A 15676-nucleotide genomic window follows, 5' to 3' on the forward strand; every position below is an offset into this window, starting at 1 on the left:
TAAAAAAACGAGTGATTCTGAAATTTCACATATACATGTTTTCCTTTGGCTGTTGTTTCTTTCTTCTTCTTTGCGCGTCAATATGTTTGAGTTGGCAGTGGTTTCTTACATGTGCATCCTTGTGGGAGTGGACTAGTTGGGTTGCATCTATGTGACATTGGACTGTTTGTCTATGGAGTCCATCTCTTTGTTGATCGGTGTTTGCGCCCCCCCCCCCTCTTTTTAGGGCTTTTAGGGCCTATCCAAAACGTGCCATCCTCAAGTTGTTCCTCTTTGTGTGGTGCTGAAGACTCATGGCGTTATTGGTGCTAGAGTGATCAATATCATGATGTGGGCACTCTCAAATGAAGACCTGGTCGATCATATGTGCGCCATGATGGAACCAAATGCCAAATAGCGGCTCTTCGCCATTATTGAATCATTGTCGCATGCCGACTTTACCAGATTGGAGGTTACTCTATGGCTTATCTAGACGACGAGCAGAAGGGCAATTCACGATGGTGAATTCCAAAGCCTGATGTTGACGCAAAGCTTCACCAACAACTATAGAGCAGAACTTGTTTCCTTGGTGAAGTCATCAACTCACGGTGCACCAACTCTCTCTCTCTCTCTCTCTCTCTCTCTCTCTCTCTCTCTTAGATGGAGATGTAAGTCAAACATGGGGACAAGGGAGTGACTGGCGCAGTATGTCGTGATCATAACAGTGTCTACACATAGGAGCGTCAAAATTGGTCTTCAATGGCGTCTCTGATCCTACCACTCTGCTAAGACTGTGGTGTCTAGCATTCATGGCGGGTCGGGTGGTTTGCATGGGCTATCATCGAGAGATCTAAGCTTGCTCGACGACTTCTTCATCATGTCGGATCATCCATAAAGGAAGGAGCTCCAAGTACTAGGCTCACAACGTGACTAACTTTGCTTTATCTCTCAATCCAGGTCGCATGTCAGCCATTAAATTCAAGATGAATTATTATAAATACTTCCGTTTATTAAGAGAGCCGCTACATGTATGACCAAAATTAGTACGACCTTTGTACGGCCAGACTGATCTCGTGTTGTGGGACACAACGTATGGAAGCGGGCATCTCTCCTTTGGTATCGAAAATTGGATGGAAAACCATCGTACACAAGGTAATTACATTCAATAAATCCATTATAGTAATGACTAACTACTGGAAGTCGAGGCAGAAGAGTACTAGCATCTAGATAACGGGATGGATGAGACCGGCTAGGGTTATGTTAAACTCAATGTCGACGCCACATTACCCCAACTATCTTAATGGTGTTGTGAGTGCAGTTCTTTGTGATGACAAAAGAGGATTCATTCCTGCTTCCAATGATATCCTTGAGCATGTGGCAGACGCATCGATGACGTAGGCATATGCTCTTAGATATGGTCCAATTCTAGCACAGCAACTCAGGATCCGGAACTTGGTGGTGGAAGAATCAGATAGCGTGGAGGTCATAAACACGATGAAGGGGGCTTCACTGCCTCAAAAACGACTGCTATTTATGCGAATTATGATGTTCTTTCCGGACGGTTCTTTCCCTAGGTTATACTTCAGCTTCTTTCATTCGTTGCCTAAGGAAGACATGTAATCTCTCATGAGTTAGATCGGCTAGTGGCCTCGATGCCGCCGTCGACACGGCTATTGTAAGGTGGCTGATGAACGATCTATCTGTCTTGTAAAGTAATATAAAGCGACCGGCGTTTGAAAAAATGGACTTATAGTTTGCTTTAGACCTTGGTAGTATTTCAAATTGACCTCGGTCAAATGCATTTACCCTTTGTTAGAATGGTAAAATGACCACAACGATGTATAGTGGTATTCTTGTACGTTTCTTTTTTGCAGTAGCATTTTAACAAATTTCGTGTTGACGGTGGTATTTTGACAAGTTCCATGCATGCTAGCAATGATATTCTTACAATTGCCAACCTATGAACTATCCTGAAAAACGCAGTCACTTTGGACCCTGTTAAACTGAAGAAATATGGCCGGTTGACTGCAGAAAGTAAGCAGCCTTAGACAGAAAAAACAAAACAAAGAGGTCATAATCCACACTCGATCATACAGGGTTGGACATAATTTCATTGTCTTACTTCAGCACATCATCACACTCTAAAATAAACAGCAAATAGTTTTCTATGCTGCGTCCAAGCGGGATTCCCAAAATAGGAACCAAAGGTCAGCATCCGGTCTGTCCCTGCCTGTTAACGACAACATGTTATACGTATCAAAAGGATAGATGTAACAACAACAATTTGCATGGTTCTGCACATAATCTGACGCCAAGCTTTCTTCAATCCAATACTTCAAGTTGTCATCTGGCATTAACACCACGCCGCTAGTGCCAGTAGATGGTTTATTTACGGACATATACGTGCACGAAGCTAGTAGTATGATTCTTCAGTCTTGAGGAAACTTTTGCAGAGCTTGAGCCAGAACTCTCTGTCAGGGCTAGTAGCCTCCAGTTGCCTCTTCACATCCTCAGCGAACGACACCTGCAACGTGCAAACTGGCAAATCAGATCCTATAACAATGGCGCATATGCACCACATAGCTAGAGGGAAGCACTCACGGTGATGGTTTGGCTGGTGGAGAGGCGGTCGACGAGGCTCAGGAGTATGTCGCCGGTGTACTCGGGGTGGCCCTGGATGCCCAACACGTGGTCGCCGACGCAGAACATCTCCACACCGGTCTTGTCCGATGACGCCAGCACGTCGGCGCCCAGCGGCGCCTCCCAGACCTCGTCCTGGTGGCACTCGGTGATCTTGGCGTACTGGGGAAGGTCCCGCAGCGCGTCGAGGAACCTCCACGGCGGCAGCGTCGCCGCCATGGCCATCTCCCGGATGCCGATGTCCCACCCGCCGCGCCTGGCCTTCCCGACGCGGCCGCCCAGAGCGCGGCATACCACCTGGTGGCCGAAGCAGATGCCGAGGACGCGCTTCCGGGCGGCGACGGCCCCCTGGACAAGGAGGCACAGCCGCAGTATCCACAGCTCGTCGGCGTACGCGTCGTAAGGGCTGCCGCTGATGACGAAGCCGTCGTACCGTCCGACGTCGTCCAGGTCGGGGAGCTCGCCGTCCACCGCCCGGAACATGTCCCACGTCTCGCAGACGTCGCCGTTGCCGTCGCCGTCGCCGCCAGAGCCAAACGCACTCACGAAGACGTTGAAGTAGCCGCCGTACACCTTGAGCACGTACTCCGAGTCCCGGGCCGCCAGCAGCAGTGCGTACCTCCTGCTCGTCCTTGGCTCGTCAGCTGCCACAATCTTCATGGCGGATTATCGGACCGGTTCTTGCAGCAGGAAGAAGGTAGGCTAGATCAAGCTGAGCTGAGCTTATAGCGCTTTGCAAATGAGTAGGATTGGCTGCGGTGTGTGTGATCAGCTGGCGACAAGCGCTGGCATTTATGGAGGCCGGTCGGAAGAAGGGGAGTACGTGAACACGAGGAGTGAATCAATGGCGACAACAAGCACGCTTTGGGAATACATGCACGCTTTGGAGAGACTTCTTTTTGCATGGTTGAATTCTTGGTCTGACACGACCAATGCAACTTCCATCGGCAGCCTAGAAGAACCGATCAGACGGCCAATACATATTTTCTCTGGTCGATCATGCATGCGACCAACTTTGCAGCACGAAATGATATGATCGGCACGGCAAGCTTTTTACGGAGGTCGTCTTGGTAGCCATATTAGTCAGCAGCCGTCTGATCATGGTTTTGTGGGGTGAGACTTTGTCAAAATGCCGTTCAAGATCTCTGTGCACTTTTTTTGGCTCTCCGCGTTAAAGAAATCGTCGGCTTCCTCATTTGTTTTGGAAGTAATAATTAGCAGCCTGAGACCAATGGAGACCAATACCCTCATACGAAGAACGAAGAACACGAATCGACGTAAAATTGAAACTGCTCCTTGAAGAGTTCTTCATTTGTCTTATTTTGGAGCACATATATGCAAACACTTCATATCATCAAATGGATGTAAGCATCGTATCCTATATCCACTTCTTCTTTTTCAAAAAAAAAAAAAAACATACAAGCAACGTGTCAGCACACACTTATGTACTCTATGGGATAAGTCCCACCTCAACATGTAATTATGCATGCGAAAAAATCCATCACAACATTCAGTTATGCATGGAAAAATGTTTTCCATTCAATTATATTATATTATATTCAATAAATATTGTTACAACTATACATAATCAAATATTATAAGTCATAAGTAGTTTTAGTTTCATTTTAGCTACCTGCAAGTCGCCTGAAAATTGAATTTGCATCAGTCAAATTTTCTGGCTGTTGATTGCTACTCCAAGATTCGTGCTCTTTTCTCTTTCTTTTGTATGGTAAATCTTGTTTTTGGCGAGGAATTTTTAGTGAAATCAGTTTTGGGCTAGTCAATTGGTTCATGCGCTGAAGCTCAGTTAGCTGTGCGACCAAGCCCTTCCCTCCCTTCCTTCATTTTTTCTCAGTTTTTTTATTTTTATTCATTTTTGCTTTTGTTTTTTTATCAAGTTTTCCATTTTTTTCTTATGCATATTTTTGTGAGGTTAAGTGAGTTGTAAATGTATTCATGCAAGTGTTGTACAATGAGCGTGTGAACTAAAATAGAGTGTGAAAATTGGACTATTATATGCCTATTCTATGCATCTTAAAAAACTGAAATTTTAGTGCAAAGTTGTGTATAGGATTTTTTTTATTTTTATTCCTACTTTTTTTCTTCTTAAAGAAAAAAATGCCACTATTTCATTTTTACTTAGAAAACATCATTTTTATTTCCCTTTCTTTGTTCTTTAAGGGTAATAACAATGCAATAATTCATTTCTTCTTAGAAAACATCATTATTTTGAATTTGCTTTATTTCATTTTCTTTGTTCTTCAAGGGTAATAGCAATTCCACTATTCATTTCTTCTTTGTGAAATTTCTTCTTTGTGAAAATTCCACTGTTATATGCTCTTGCATATTATCAGTTGCAATTTTGATGTAAATCTTTTCGTTATGCTTTCTTCATTTATTTTTCTTAAAGGTTAATACCAATGCCACTAATTCATTCTTCCCGACAAAACTTTATTAGTTTTATTTTGTTTTAGTTTAGTTTATTTTCTTTCCTTTTAAAGGGTAGTACCATTGTTATTAATTTGTTGTTCCTTACAAAATTTCATTATTTTGATTATATATTTTCTTTCTTCTTATAGAGTAATACCAATACCACTAATTCATTCTTCCTAAAACTTTACTATTTTGATTTAGTTTTTATTCCATTTTCTTTCTTCCAAAAGGGTAATACCATTACAACAAATTCCTTATTTCTTAGAAAATTTCATTTTTTTATTTTTTTGAGTTTTAATTACATTTTATTTCTTCTTTAATGGTAATACCAATGCCACTAATTCATTCATTTTTTGGAAATTTCATTTTCGTGATGATCCCATCATTATATCCTTATACATGAATATTAAAAAAATGTAATTGCTTTGTAAATTTTGTGCAAATTTTATCATTATTTTCCATGAATATGTTTTTTTATTAAACGGTAATACCATGCTACTAATTCATTATTCCATATAAAACTTCATCATTTTGAAATTATAGTTTTTATATAATTTCTTCTTAATGGGTAATACAATTTTCATTAATTCATTCTTCCTTATAAATTTCATTATTTGATTTTTTATTTTTTGGTTTTCTTCTTAAAGGGTAATACAAATACCACTAGTTCATTCTTCCTAAGAAAACTTCATTATTTCAATTTGGTTTTTCTTTCATTTTATTTATTTTTAAAGGGTAATGCTATTGCAACTAATTCAATCTTTATTAGAAAACTTCATATTTTTCATTTTTTTAAGTTTTCATTTCATTTTCCTTCCTCCTTTATCATAATACCAAAGCTACTTTTTTGTGAAAATCCATTATTATATTCTTATACTTGCAAATGATATAAAAAACGTAATTCCTGTGTAGATTTTGTGCAAATTTTGTCATTATTTTCCACGAATATGTTTTTTTAATTAAACGGTAATACCATGCTACTAATTCATTATTCCATATAAAACTTCATCATTTTGAAATTATAGTTTTTATATAATTTCTTCTTAATGGGTAATACAATTTTCATTAATTCATTCTTCCTTATAAATTTAATTATTTGATTTTTTATTTTTTGGTTTTTTTCTTAAAGGGTAATACAAATACCACTAGTTCATTCTTCCTAAGAAAACTTCATTATTTCAATTTGGTTTTTCTTTCATTTTATTTATTTTTAAAGGGTAATGCTATTGCAACTAATTCAATCTTTATTAGAAAACTTCATATTTTCATTTTTTTAAGTTTTCATTTCATTTTCCTTCCTCCTTAATCATAATACCAAAGCTACTTTTTTGTGAAAATCCATTATTATATTCTTATACTTGCAAATGATATAAAAAACGTAATTCCTGTGTAGATTTTGTGCAAATTGTTTTTGTTATTTTCCACTAATATGCTTTTTTATTTCTTTTTCTTAAAGGATAATATCAATGCTACTAATTCATTCTTCCATTGAAAACATCATTATTTTGTTTTTTTGTTTTTATATAAATTTTCTTCTTCTTAAAGATTATACCATTGGCATTAATTCATTATTTCGATTATTTTTATATTTTTATTGTTTATACTTAAAGAGTAATACAAATACCAGTAGTTCATTCTTCTTTAGAAAACATCATATTTTGATTTAGTTTTAATTTAATTTAATTTCTTCTTGAATGATAATGCCATTGCTACTAGTTCAATCTTTCTTAGAAAACTTCATTATTTATATGTTTCTTAATTTCATTTTGTTTCTCCCTTAATTGTAATACCAATGCCACAAACTCTTTGTGTGAAAATTCCGTTATTATATGCGTATACTTGCATATTATAAAAAAGAAATTTCTATTTAATTTTGTGCATATTTTGTCATTATTTGTTTTCGTTTTTGTTTCCTTTTCTTCTTATTCAAGGGTAATACCAATGTCACTAATTATTTCTTTCTTATAAAATTTCTCTATTTTTGATTTCTTAGGTTTTATTTCATTTTGTTTCTTCTTTGAGGAAATGCCAATGCTAGTAGTTTATTCCCTCTAACGAAACTTCCTTTTTTTTTTACAAAAAATCCATTATTATATGCTTATACTTGCATATTCTAAAAATAATTTATAGGTAATCGTGTCCAAAATTTTCATTTTTTGTTTAGGTTTTTAATTATCTTTCTTCTCAAAGGGTAATAATAATGCCACTAATTTATTATTTCTGAGAAAGCTTCATTATTTTGATTCTTTTTAGTTTTGTTTCTTTTTCTTGCTTCTTTAAGGGTAATACAAGTGCCACAAATTCATTCCTTCTTTCGAAAAAAATTCCACTATTATATACTTATACATATTATTAAAAAAATACAATTTTACGTACATTGTGTGCAAATTTATTTGGTATTTTTATTTTGTTTCCTCATAAAAAGTAATACCAATGCGACTAATTCATTCATTCTTAGGAAACTCTTTTTTTAAACTCTATTACTATATGCTTAATCTTTCTTTTTATAGAAAAAGCACAATTTCTAGGTAAAATATGTATGAATTATGTTCTTATTCTCTTTCTTTTTTAAAGGGTATTACCGATGCCACTAATTCATTATGTCTTAGAAACTTCCTTTTTCTAAAAATCCCACTATTATATGTGTATTCTTGCATATTATAAAAAGGGCTATTTATGTGTAAATTGTACGCAAAATTTGTGGTTATTTTGTTCATTTTTTTAGTTTTCTTCATTCTTAAAGGGTAATACCAATGCCCCTAATTCGTTTCCTCCAAAAAAAATCTTTTATGTAGAATTTCCATTATTATGTGCTTATTTTTGCATATTATAAAAGTGTGATTTTTGGTGTAAATTGTGCTCAAATTATGTCATTATTTGTAGCCCCGAGCGTCCGGTTCGTCAAATACGGTTATCTGGTAAGTACAACTATGATACTTTGGTTAATGTGGTATAAATAACTCTATGGTTCGGTTTCGGTTGATACCATACTACCAAAATTGATGCGAATTTGATAGTAGCAACATGATTAGATGTGACAAAACTAGAAAAAAAAATCTTACGTCTAGAACCATATAGTTGAAATCAATAAATGAGTCGCAGATAATCATGAGGTAGAGCACAACTATTGAACTGTACACAACTAAGAAATACATACAATTGAACTGTAGTACTACACCAAACGATAACTACAAACCCTAATCACTTAATTAGGTAGTCCAGTACTCGTCCCCGCAAAAAAAGGTGCTAAATAACTCATGTTCTACTAATTTTATTTCTCACGGGCAGGGGATCGAGAGGCTTGTGAATCATGCGTACTTCTTAGCCGACAAAGAGAGACAAAGGACAAAAGGAAATTGGTTGATGGAGGGATCATGATTCTAGGCTATTGCTATGGGCTGGCACCACGCCGACTGAATCAAAATGCTTGAGTAAGGCTATCCGAGGGAAATCGATTGAACTACAATTTTGGTTAGTCAACTTTTGTTATATATGGTTGTTTTGTGTTGGCTTGATCAGAAATAATGGCAAATGAAAAAGTGTCTGACCCAAAATAATTTTGCAGTCACCTAATCATCAGTCGGTCCATTTTAATTTTGTTTCTCATGTTATCAACCTAAATTTTCGTCAACCAATTCACGCGGCATCATCTAGTTATCAAGTGCGTGCAAGCCCTACATATTCCATTTTCCAACACATGCAAGCATTCACACTCAATTTCCTTGCACATGTAATCCCTGCACATCATCAAGTACATTTAAGCCCTCCACATCATCAATTTATATATATTACTACCGTTTAAGCGACAATTACTTTGACTGAAGTAGAAGTCTATGAGGCACTATACTTTCTACACTTCCGAGTCACGAGAGCGACCCGGGAGGCAGTTTCCGCGTCAAAAAGAGTGAATTACTTTGCTTTCGTTCACAAGCTAGTAGCGAATTTCCTAGTCTTAGTTCAGCACATCATCTCACTCGGAAATAATCCGTCCATAACAATTGTAAGATGGTTTTTCTATGAAAAACTAAAAAACATCTTATATTTTAGTACAGAGGTAGTAGTAACAGGAAATAACCATCCCACTAGCTAGATTCATTTTGTGGCCATAATTTTCAAGCTGCGGCCAAGCGGGATTCCCAAAATATATGAACCAAAAGTCAGCGTCCGGTCTACTTGTTCTTGAATTTTTCTGTCCCTACCTGATAATGACAACATTTTAAGTATAAAAAGATACTCCCTCCCTCCGAAAATGTACGACCATTTTGGGAAGTAGATGACAACAACAATCTGACTACCAAGCTTTGTTTAATCCAATATAAGACCACGCTGCTAGTACTACGTGCCAGTAGATGGTTTATTTATGACCATATATGCGTGTCTATAATCCTTCAGTCTTGAGGAAACTTTTGCAGAGCTTGAGCCAGAACTCCCTGTCAGGGCTGGTAGCCTCCAGCTGCCTCTTCACGTCCTCAGCGAACGGCACCTGCAACGTGCAAAGTGGCAAATCAGATCCTATCATGGAAGAACGATGGCATCATGCACCACATAGCTAGAGGGAAGCACTCACGGTGATGGCTTGGCTGGTGGAGAGGCGGTCGACGAGGCTGAGGAGTATGTCGCCGGTGTACTCCGGGTGGCCCTGGATGCCCAGCACGTGCTCGCCGACACAGAACATCTCCACGCCGGTCTTGTCCGAGGACGCCAGCACGTCGGCGCCCAGCGGCGCCTCCCAGACCTCATCCTGGTGGCACTCAGTGATCTTGGCGTACTGGGGCAGGTCCTGCAGCGCGTCGAGGAACCTGCACGGCGGCAGCGTTGCCGCAATGGCCACCTCCCGGATACCGATGTCCCACCCGCCCCTCCTGGCCTTCCCGACGCGGCCGCCGAGAGCACGGCATACCACCTGATGGCCGAAGCAGATGCCGAGGACGCGCTTCCGGGCGGCGACGGCCTCCTGGACGAGGAGGCACAGCCGCAGTATCCACAGCTCGTCGGCGTACGCGTCGTATGGGCTGCCGCTGATGACAAAGCCGTCGTATCGTCCGACGTCGTCCAGGTCTGAGAGCTCCCCGTCCACCGCCCGGAACATGTCCCACGTCTCGCAGACGTCGCTGTCTTTGCCACCGCCACCGCCGAATGCACTCACGAAGACGTTGAAGTAGCCTCCGTAGGCCTTGAGCACGTACTCCGAGTCCCGCGCCGCCAGCAGCAGCGCGTACCTCCTGCTCCTCCTTGGCTGATCATCGGCTGCCACGATCTTCATGGCGGACTACCGGATCAGTTCTTGCAGCAGGAAGGAGAAGGCTAGACCAAGCAGGGCTGACCGGCTGAGCTTATAGCGCTTTGCTAATGAGTAGGATTGGCTGTAGACTGTGTGTTATCGGCTGGAGATTTATAGAGGCCGGTCGGAAGCTGGAGAGAATGGGAGTACGTAAACACGAGGAGAGAATCAATGGCGACAACAAGCACGCTTTGGGGAGACCCGACTCCTTTTCGGATGGAGGACCATGCATGATTGAAATTCTTTGTCTGACACGACCAACACAACATCCGTCGGCAGCCTAGAAGAGCCGACATTTTCTCAGGTCGATCATGCATGCGACCAATTTTGTACTACCACTATATGATATATGATCAGTACACATATGACATGGTGTTGTGGAGGAGCTTTCTACGGAGCCGGACGGGTCGTCTTGGGTCGCCATATTAGTCAGCAGCAATAATCCTACACCTACAGGCAATCAACAGGAAGTTACGGACCTCCCTTCTCTTCTAATCATACCTCCGCCTCCTGATTTTCAGGGGTGGACCGGTGCCTCCCAAATTGACCAATGAAAGAATGCCTCGTCACCCTGTAAACCACTCTCCCCCGTAATTTCCTGTAGATGTAGCATTACTGAGTCAGCAGCCGTCTGACATGGTGTTTTTTTTGCTAGTCGTCTGACATGGTGTTGAGGAGGAGACTTTGTCAAAGAGCCATTTAAGATCTCTATGCACTTTCTTTGCTCTCCACGTTAAAAAAGTCGAGCTTTCTCATTTGTTTTGCAAGTAATAATTAGCAGCCTGAGACCAATGGAGAGATTAAGTCCCTCATTCCTCACACGAAGAACATAGTACAACAATCGACGTAAAAAATGAAACTGCTGCTTGAAGAGTTCTCCATCCAGAAATAAGCATAGCAGGAGATCATAAGCGTTCTCAGAGCTCAGCGAGTCTCGGCCGTCGGATCGGTTCCTTGATGCGTTTTCAGCCGTAGGATCTCGCTCGGGAGCGACTCTGTCCGTCGGATCGAAACCGATCACTGCTACAATGAATAGTGCGCTCAAGTTCGTGCCACCGCGCGTAATTACAGTGCCCCGCCGAGGGCATTTTCGTCATTTCACATGGCTGGAAAAAATATCCAAATCGACAGGGTGACCACGGGGTCGTCGCTCCTCCCGCACTTGCGCCGCGCCCTCTCCTCTTCCTCCTGCCCCGCGTCTCTCCCTCCCTCCAAACCCTAGGGCCGCTCGCGCCTCCCTGCCCGCCGCCGTCCCCGCCGCCGGCCGCCGCACCGCACGCCCGTGCACAGGGTTGAGAAGGAGAACCACCTCCCGTCCCCGGAGCGCGAGAGCGCCGAGAAGGATGACCCCTCGCCTCTCTCCCTCCCTCCAAACTTTAGAGCCGCCCGCCCCTCCCTGCCCCGCCGCCGGCCGCCACCGCACGGCATGCCCATGTGCAGGGGTGAGAAGGAGAACCACCACCCGTCCCTGGAGCGCGAGGAGGACTACCCTGACGTCGAGATCACGCACATCAAGCCCGAGATCCTGCGCCTCTCCTCCCGCTTCCTCCACCTCCACGTCTTCTCATGAGCGCGAGGAGGCCCAGGGCGACATGGCACCGGTGCTCCCCAGTGCAGCCACTTCGCCGATGGCCAGGTGATCCGTTCCCCTGCCTAGAGGTGCTGGCGGTCTCCTTCAGTTCTGGCTTTTCATTTTTCCATTGATTGTGCGTCGGATTTTTTTGCAGGATTGTTGCTGTCTCCCGTTCCTCGAATTCTCGTACATGCCAGAGTCCAGTTTGTGGTCGTGGTGGCCTTCTTGCCATAGCTACGTCCATGAATCTGCAAGTTTAGCCCTCCTCTCTTTAACCTTCCTTTCTTTAACCCTCTATTCTCTCTGTCCATTCGATTCGTCAACAATATTCGTGTGCATGATTTTTTCCATGGCAGGTGTAGGTTTTTTTTATTAAAGCCTAGGTGATTTCCTGTGTCTTGGTTGGTGGTCTATCTTCTTTTGGTTTCTCGTATTGATCTTGAGAGACCAGGCTGCTGTTCTCTTTGGAGGAGAGGCTTTTGTTGCCTTGCTTAATTTTGTTTGGTAGTTCCCTTTGTGTTCGGTAGTGGGACATGTGTTGGTCTACACAGGTATTTCTTTTGTCTGTCAAATGCTACCAAACAAACCAGTGCCATGGTGGCTAGGATGGGTCCTCTTAGATGTCCATTCGGATTACAAATTGTGGAGGGACCGGTCAACATTTTTAGTATTTTACTACATGGCTGCTAAGTATACATAGATTTAGGAAAACTACCTGCGGTAATTCCTGCTCCGGCATGCGTTTCTCTTAATTCTTGAATTATGAATTCAGACCAAGATTTATGAATTTATAAGTTTGATTTACATTTTTGTTTTCAGTATTGTGCCTTTTTTCCAAGGTGATCATATGAAATCTTAAAATAACTTATTATCCATTGGTTCCTCTGCCTGCTCAATGGAAACAATATCGTAAGATATAATAGGGAGTATATTAGACAAATACGCATCTTTGTAGTGAAATGCCATACTCTCAAGTATCTTGCAGTGCCAACATATAGTTAAGATGTATTAGTATCTTTGAATGTTCCAACAAGTAGCCCGACTACTCATACTTGTAGTGATTTTAAGCTTCAATTTATTATTTTTGTGGTTTCAAGCTAGGATTAGCACTTCCTGATGTTATTTTTGGCTTTGGATTGTAAGTAAACTCTTTTTAGATGAGCATCCTTTTCCACCGACAAATAATAGCCAATCAATATTTCCTTGATATATTTTGCATTACCGATATACTTTACATGTAGAGATTATCAACGTTTGTATGAGACCAATAATAGTTGTCGAAATTTTGTAGTTGTGTGCTATTGCCTGCAAGATACTGGATTCTTATAGAGTCAGTTAACTGGGAGAATGATAACTACAAAAGGCGTTGCTAATCTTGACATGATGAAACACATTACTCTGTTATGTCAAATTGGTTTCCTGGGAGGGCCAAAACATCACTACCATCGGCTGTACGACTCTTGTTAGGTCGGTCATCTCCTCCCAAGCGGTGTTCTCCATCACGCCCCTCGTCGTGCCTCAGGGCTCCCTCGATAGCCTTAACAAAATCGAGAGGGCTTTCCTTTGGTCCGGTGCGGACAAGACAACGGGAGCCAAATGCAAGGTCAACTGGAAGGTGGTTTGTAGACCAAAAGAATACGGTGGCCTGGGGGTGCTCAACACCGACAAATTCGCACGTGCTTTGCGGCTTCGATGGTTGTGGTATGAATGGAACGATCCCCGCAAATTATGGGTTGGCCTGGGAAACCCCTGCACGGTCGAGGACTTCGAGTTTTTCTATGCTTCTACGACTATCACGGTGGGAGATGGTGCCAAAACGCCTTTTTGGGACTCCCCGTGGCTCCTTGGTCGCAAACATAAGGATATTGCACTGCTCATCTTTGAGGCCTCGAAAAGAAAGAGTTGGAAGGTTCGTGAGGCCCTCAAGGGGAACGCTTGGATACTCAAGATCAACCAAGTCACGGTTGTAACCGCAACCCACATTCAGAAATTTTTCACTCTTTGGATGCTCCTGAATGATGTCCACCTTCATGAGCAAACCGAAGATACCATCATCTGGAAGCACGCGAATGACAGGATATACACGGTGGCCACTGCGTATAAGGCTCAATTCCTAGGCTTGACTCTTTCCCCCTTGGACCGTATGGTTTGGAAGGCATGGGCATCTACAAAGGTTAAATTCTTTGCGTGGTTGGCAATACAAGATAGGATTTGGACTGCCGATCGTTTACAATGACGAGGTTGGCCAAATTGTGGCCTCTGCAAACTTTGCAATAGGGAGCAAGAAACGGGTGCCCACATTTTCTTCAAGTGTCAGTTTACAATTCGGGTATGGAAGTCTCTCATTGAGAGGCTTGGTCTCGCGCACATAGATACATCCGAGTGGCACACGGATGAATCCGTCTACGAATGGTGGGACAAGAGAACCGACAATCGTAACCCCAACCGGCAAGCTTTGGCCTCTCTCACCATCCTTGTCTCCTAGACCATTTGGAATGAAAGAAATGCACGGGTGTTTCGTCATAAGAGTGCGCCAACGACCATTCTTCTCACCGCCATCGTCGACGAGGCCAAGCTTTGGGTGACCGTGGGCGCAAAGAAATTAGGAGATATTTTTGTGGGCGAGTAATTGCCATGCCGTACCTGTGGGTGTTGTAAAACTCTAAACTCTATTCTCTTCTTATTTAATTGATGAGGCAAATCTTATACCTCTGTTTCGAAAAAAATGATGTTTCAGTCCTACCTTACTCCGCTGAATTCTTCTACCTATAAAAGGGGGACAGAGTGAACCTGCTGACATATCTTAATTGTTATGCTGTGATTGAATTGCAGTTTCTCGGTACTATGAGAACGTGGAGATGTGCAGGCTCATGGAGCAGGTTGTGTTCTCGGATCCATACATGGCCTATAAATACACTTGCTGGGATTCGCCTCTTCTTGACGCTGAAGCGGTTCGAGAGGATGATGGGTTCAAGTGGAAATTGCTGAATTGAAATAAATGTAAGCAACTAGCTCTGAATTTATGCAGATTATTTGGTGATGCGTGTGTTGTGTTTCTTATGTGAAGTTTGGACTGCAGGTTTATTGAGAGAGCCCAGGCTCTGATTCATGGAGATTTCCATACTGGTTCCATCATGGTGACCACAGATTTCACTCAAGTGATTGATCCAGAGTTTGCCTTCTACACACTAGTGGGTTACGGCATTGGGGCTTTCTTGGGGAACTTGATTAACGGCATATTTTGCACAGGATGGGCATGCTAATCAAAAAAATGATGGTAAAGTATGTATACCAACTCTATGTTAATCTTGTCTTGCTGACACCCAGTTTTACTCATACACTCACTCGGCGGTAATACTTTTCTGTTTACTAATTAATTTGTTTCTTTAATGCACGTGTGTGATTACCTTATCAACCATTTACTGTTTATTTAGAAATTCTTAGTATAAATATTTGGAATATGGCTTTATTTTTTAGGAATGAATATGGTTTTTGTAAAGAAGGCATATACCCACCTTAAATATGATGGTCCTCTCTACTACTAGAATGAGTAACTGATGCCTTAGGATATACAGAGGAGGGTGGTTGGCTGAAAGAGTTTATCACCTAAAAAAATTGTTATGTTTGGAATGACTTGCCTTATTAAAAGTCCACTAATTTATTTTTCCCTTTTGACAGGTCAAATGCATAATCCTACCCAGCTTTATGTAAGTAGACAGTTGATGTCCTATAGATTTGCAATACCTTCATTGTAGGTGTGACTGATTAAC

The 15676-nt window shown here is 41.6% G+C and overlaps 2 protein-coding genes across 2 annotated transcripts; both read right to left on the bottom strand.

The window, feature by feature from the left end:
- Positions 1 to 2392: 2392 nt before the first annotated feature.
- On the bottom strand, positions 2393 to 3279 carry LOC119299569 (gamma-glutamyl peptidase 3-like). Its single transcript, XM_037576763.1, has 2 exons — positions 2581 to 3279; positions 2393 to 2503 (listed from the first exon to the last, which is right to left on the bottom strand). The coding sequence occupies exons 1-2, from the start codon at positions 3277 to 3279 to the stop codon at positions 2393 to 2395; spliced, it is 810 nt and encodes a 269-aa protein (XP_037432660.1).
- A 6151-nt stretch (positions 3280 to 9430) lies between these two features.
- Positions 9431 to 10315, bottom strand: LOC119299571 (gamma-glutamyl peptidase 3-like). Its single transcript, XM_037576764.1, has 2 exons — positions 9620 to 10315; positions 9431 to 9535 (listed from the first exon to the last, which is right to left on the bottom strand). Exons 1-2 carry the CDS (start codon positions 10313 to 10315, stop codon positions 9431 to 9433), a joined length of 801 nt encoding a protein of 266 aa, XP_037432661.1.
- Between the last annotated feature and the right edge of the window lie 5361 nt (positions 10316 to 15676).

This window comes from Triticum dicoccoides, chromosome 5A, assembly GCF_002162155.2.
Source record: "Triticum dicoccoides isolate Atlit2015 ecotype Zavitan chromosome 5A, WEW_v2.0, whole genome shotgun sequence".
Classification (NCBI taxonomy): Eukaryota; Viridiplantae; Streptophyta; class Magnoliopsida; order Poales; family Poaceae; genus Triticum; species Triticum dicoccoides.

Coding starts and splice junctions, on each gene's coding strand:
- LOC119299571 (XM_037576764.1), bottom strand. CDS start 10,315: ATGAAGATCGTGGCAGCCGATGATCAGCCAAGGAGGAGCAGGAGGTAC. Junction 9,536..9,619: donor CCACCAGCCAAGCCATCACC/GTGAGTGCTTCC, acceptor TGCACGTTGCAG/GTGCCGTTCGCTGAGGACGT.
- LOC119299569 (XM_037576763.1), bottom strand. CDS start 3,279: ATGAAGATTGTGGCAGCTGACGAGCCAAGGACGAGCAGGAGGTACGCA. Junction 2,504..2,580: donor CCACCAGCCAAACCATCACC/GTGAGTGCTTCC, acceptor TGCACGTTGCAG/GTGTCGTTCGCTGAGGATGT.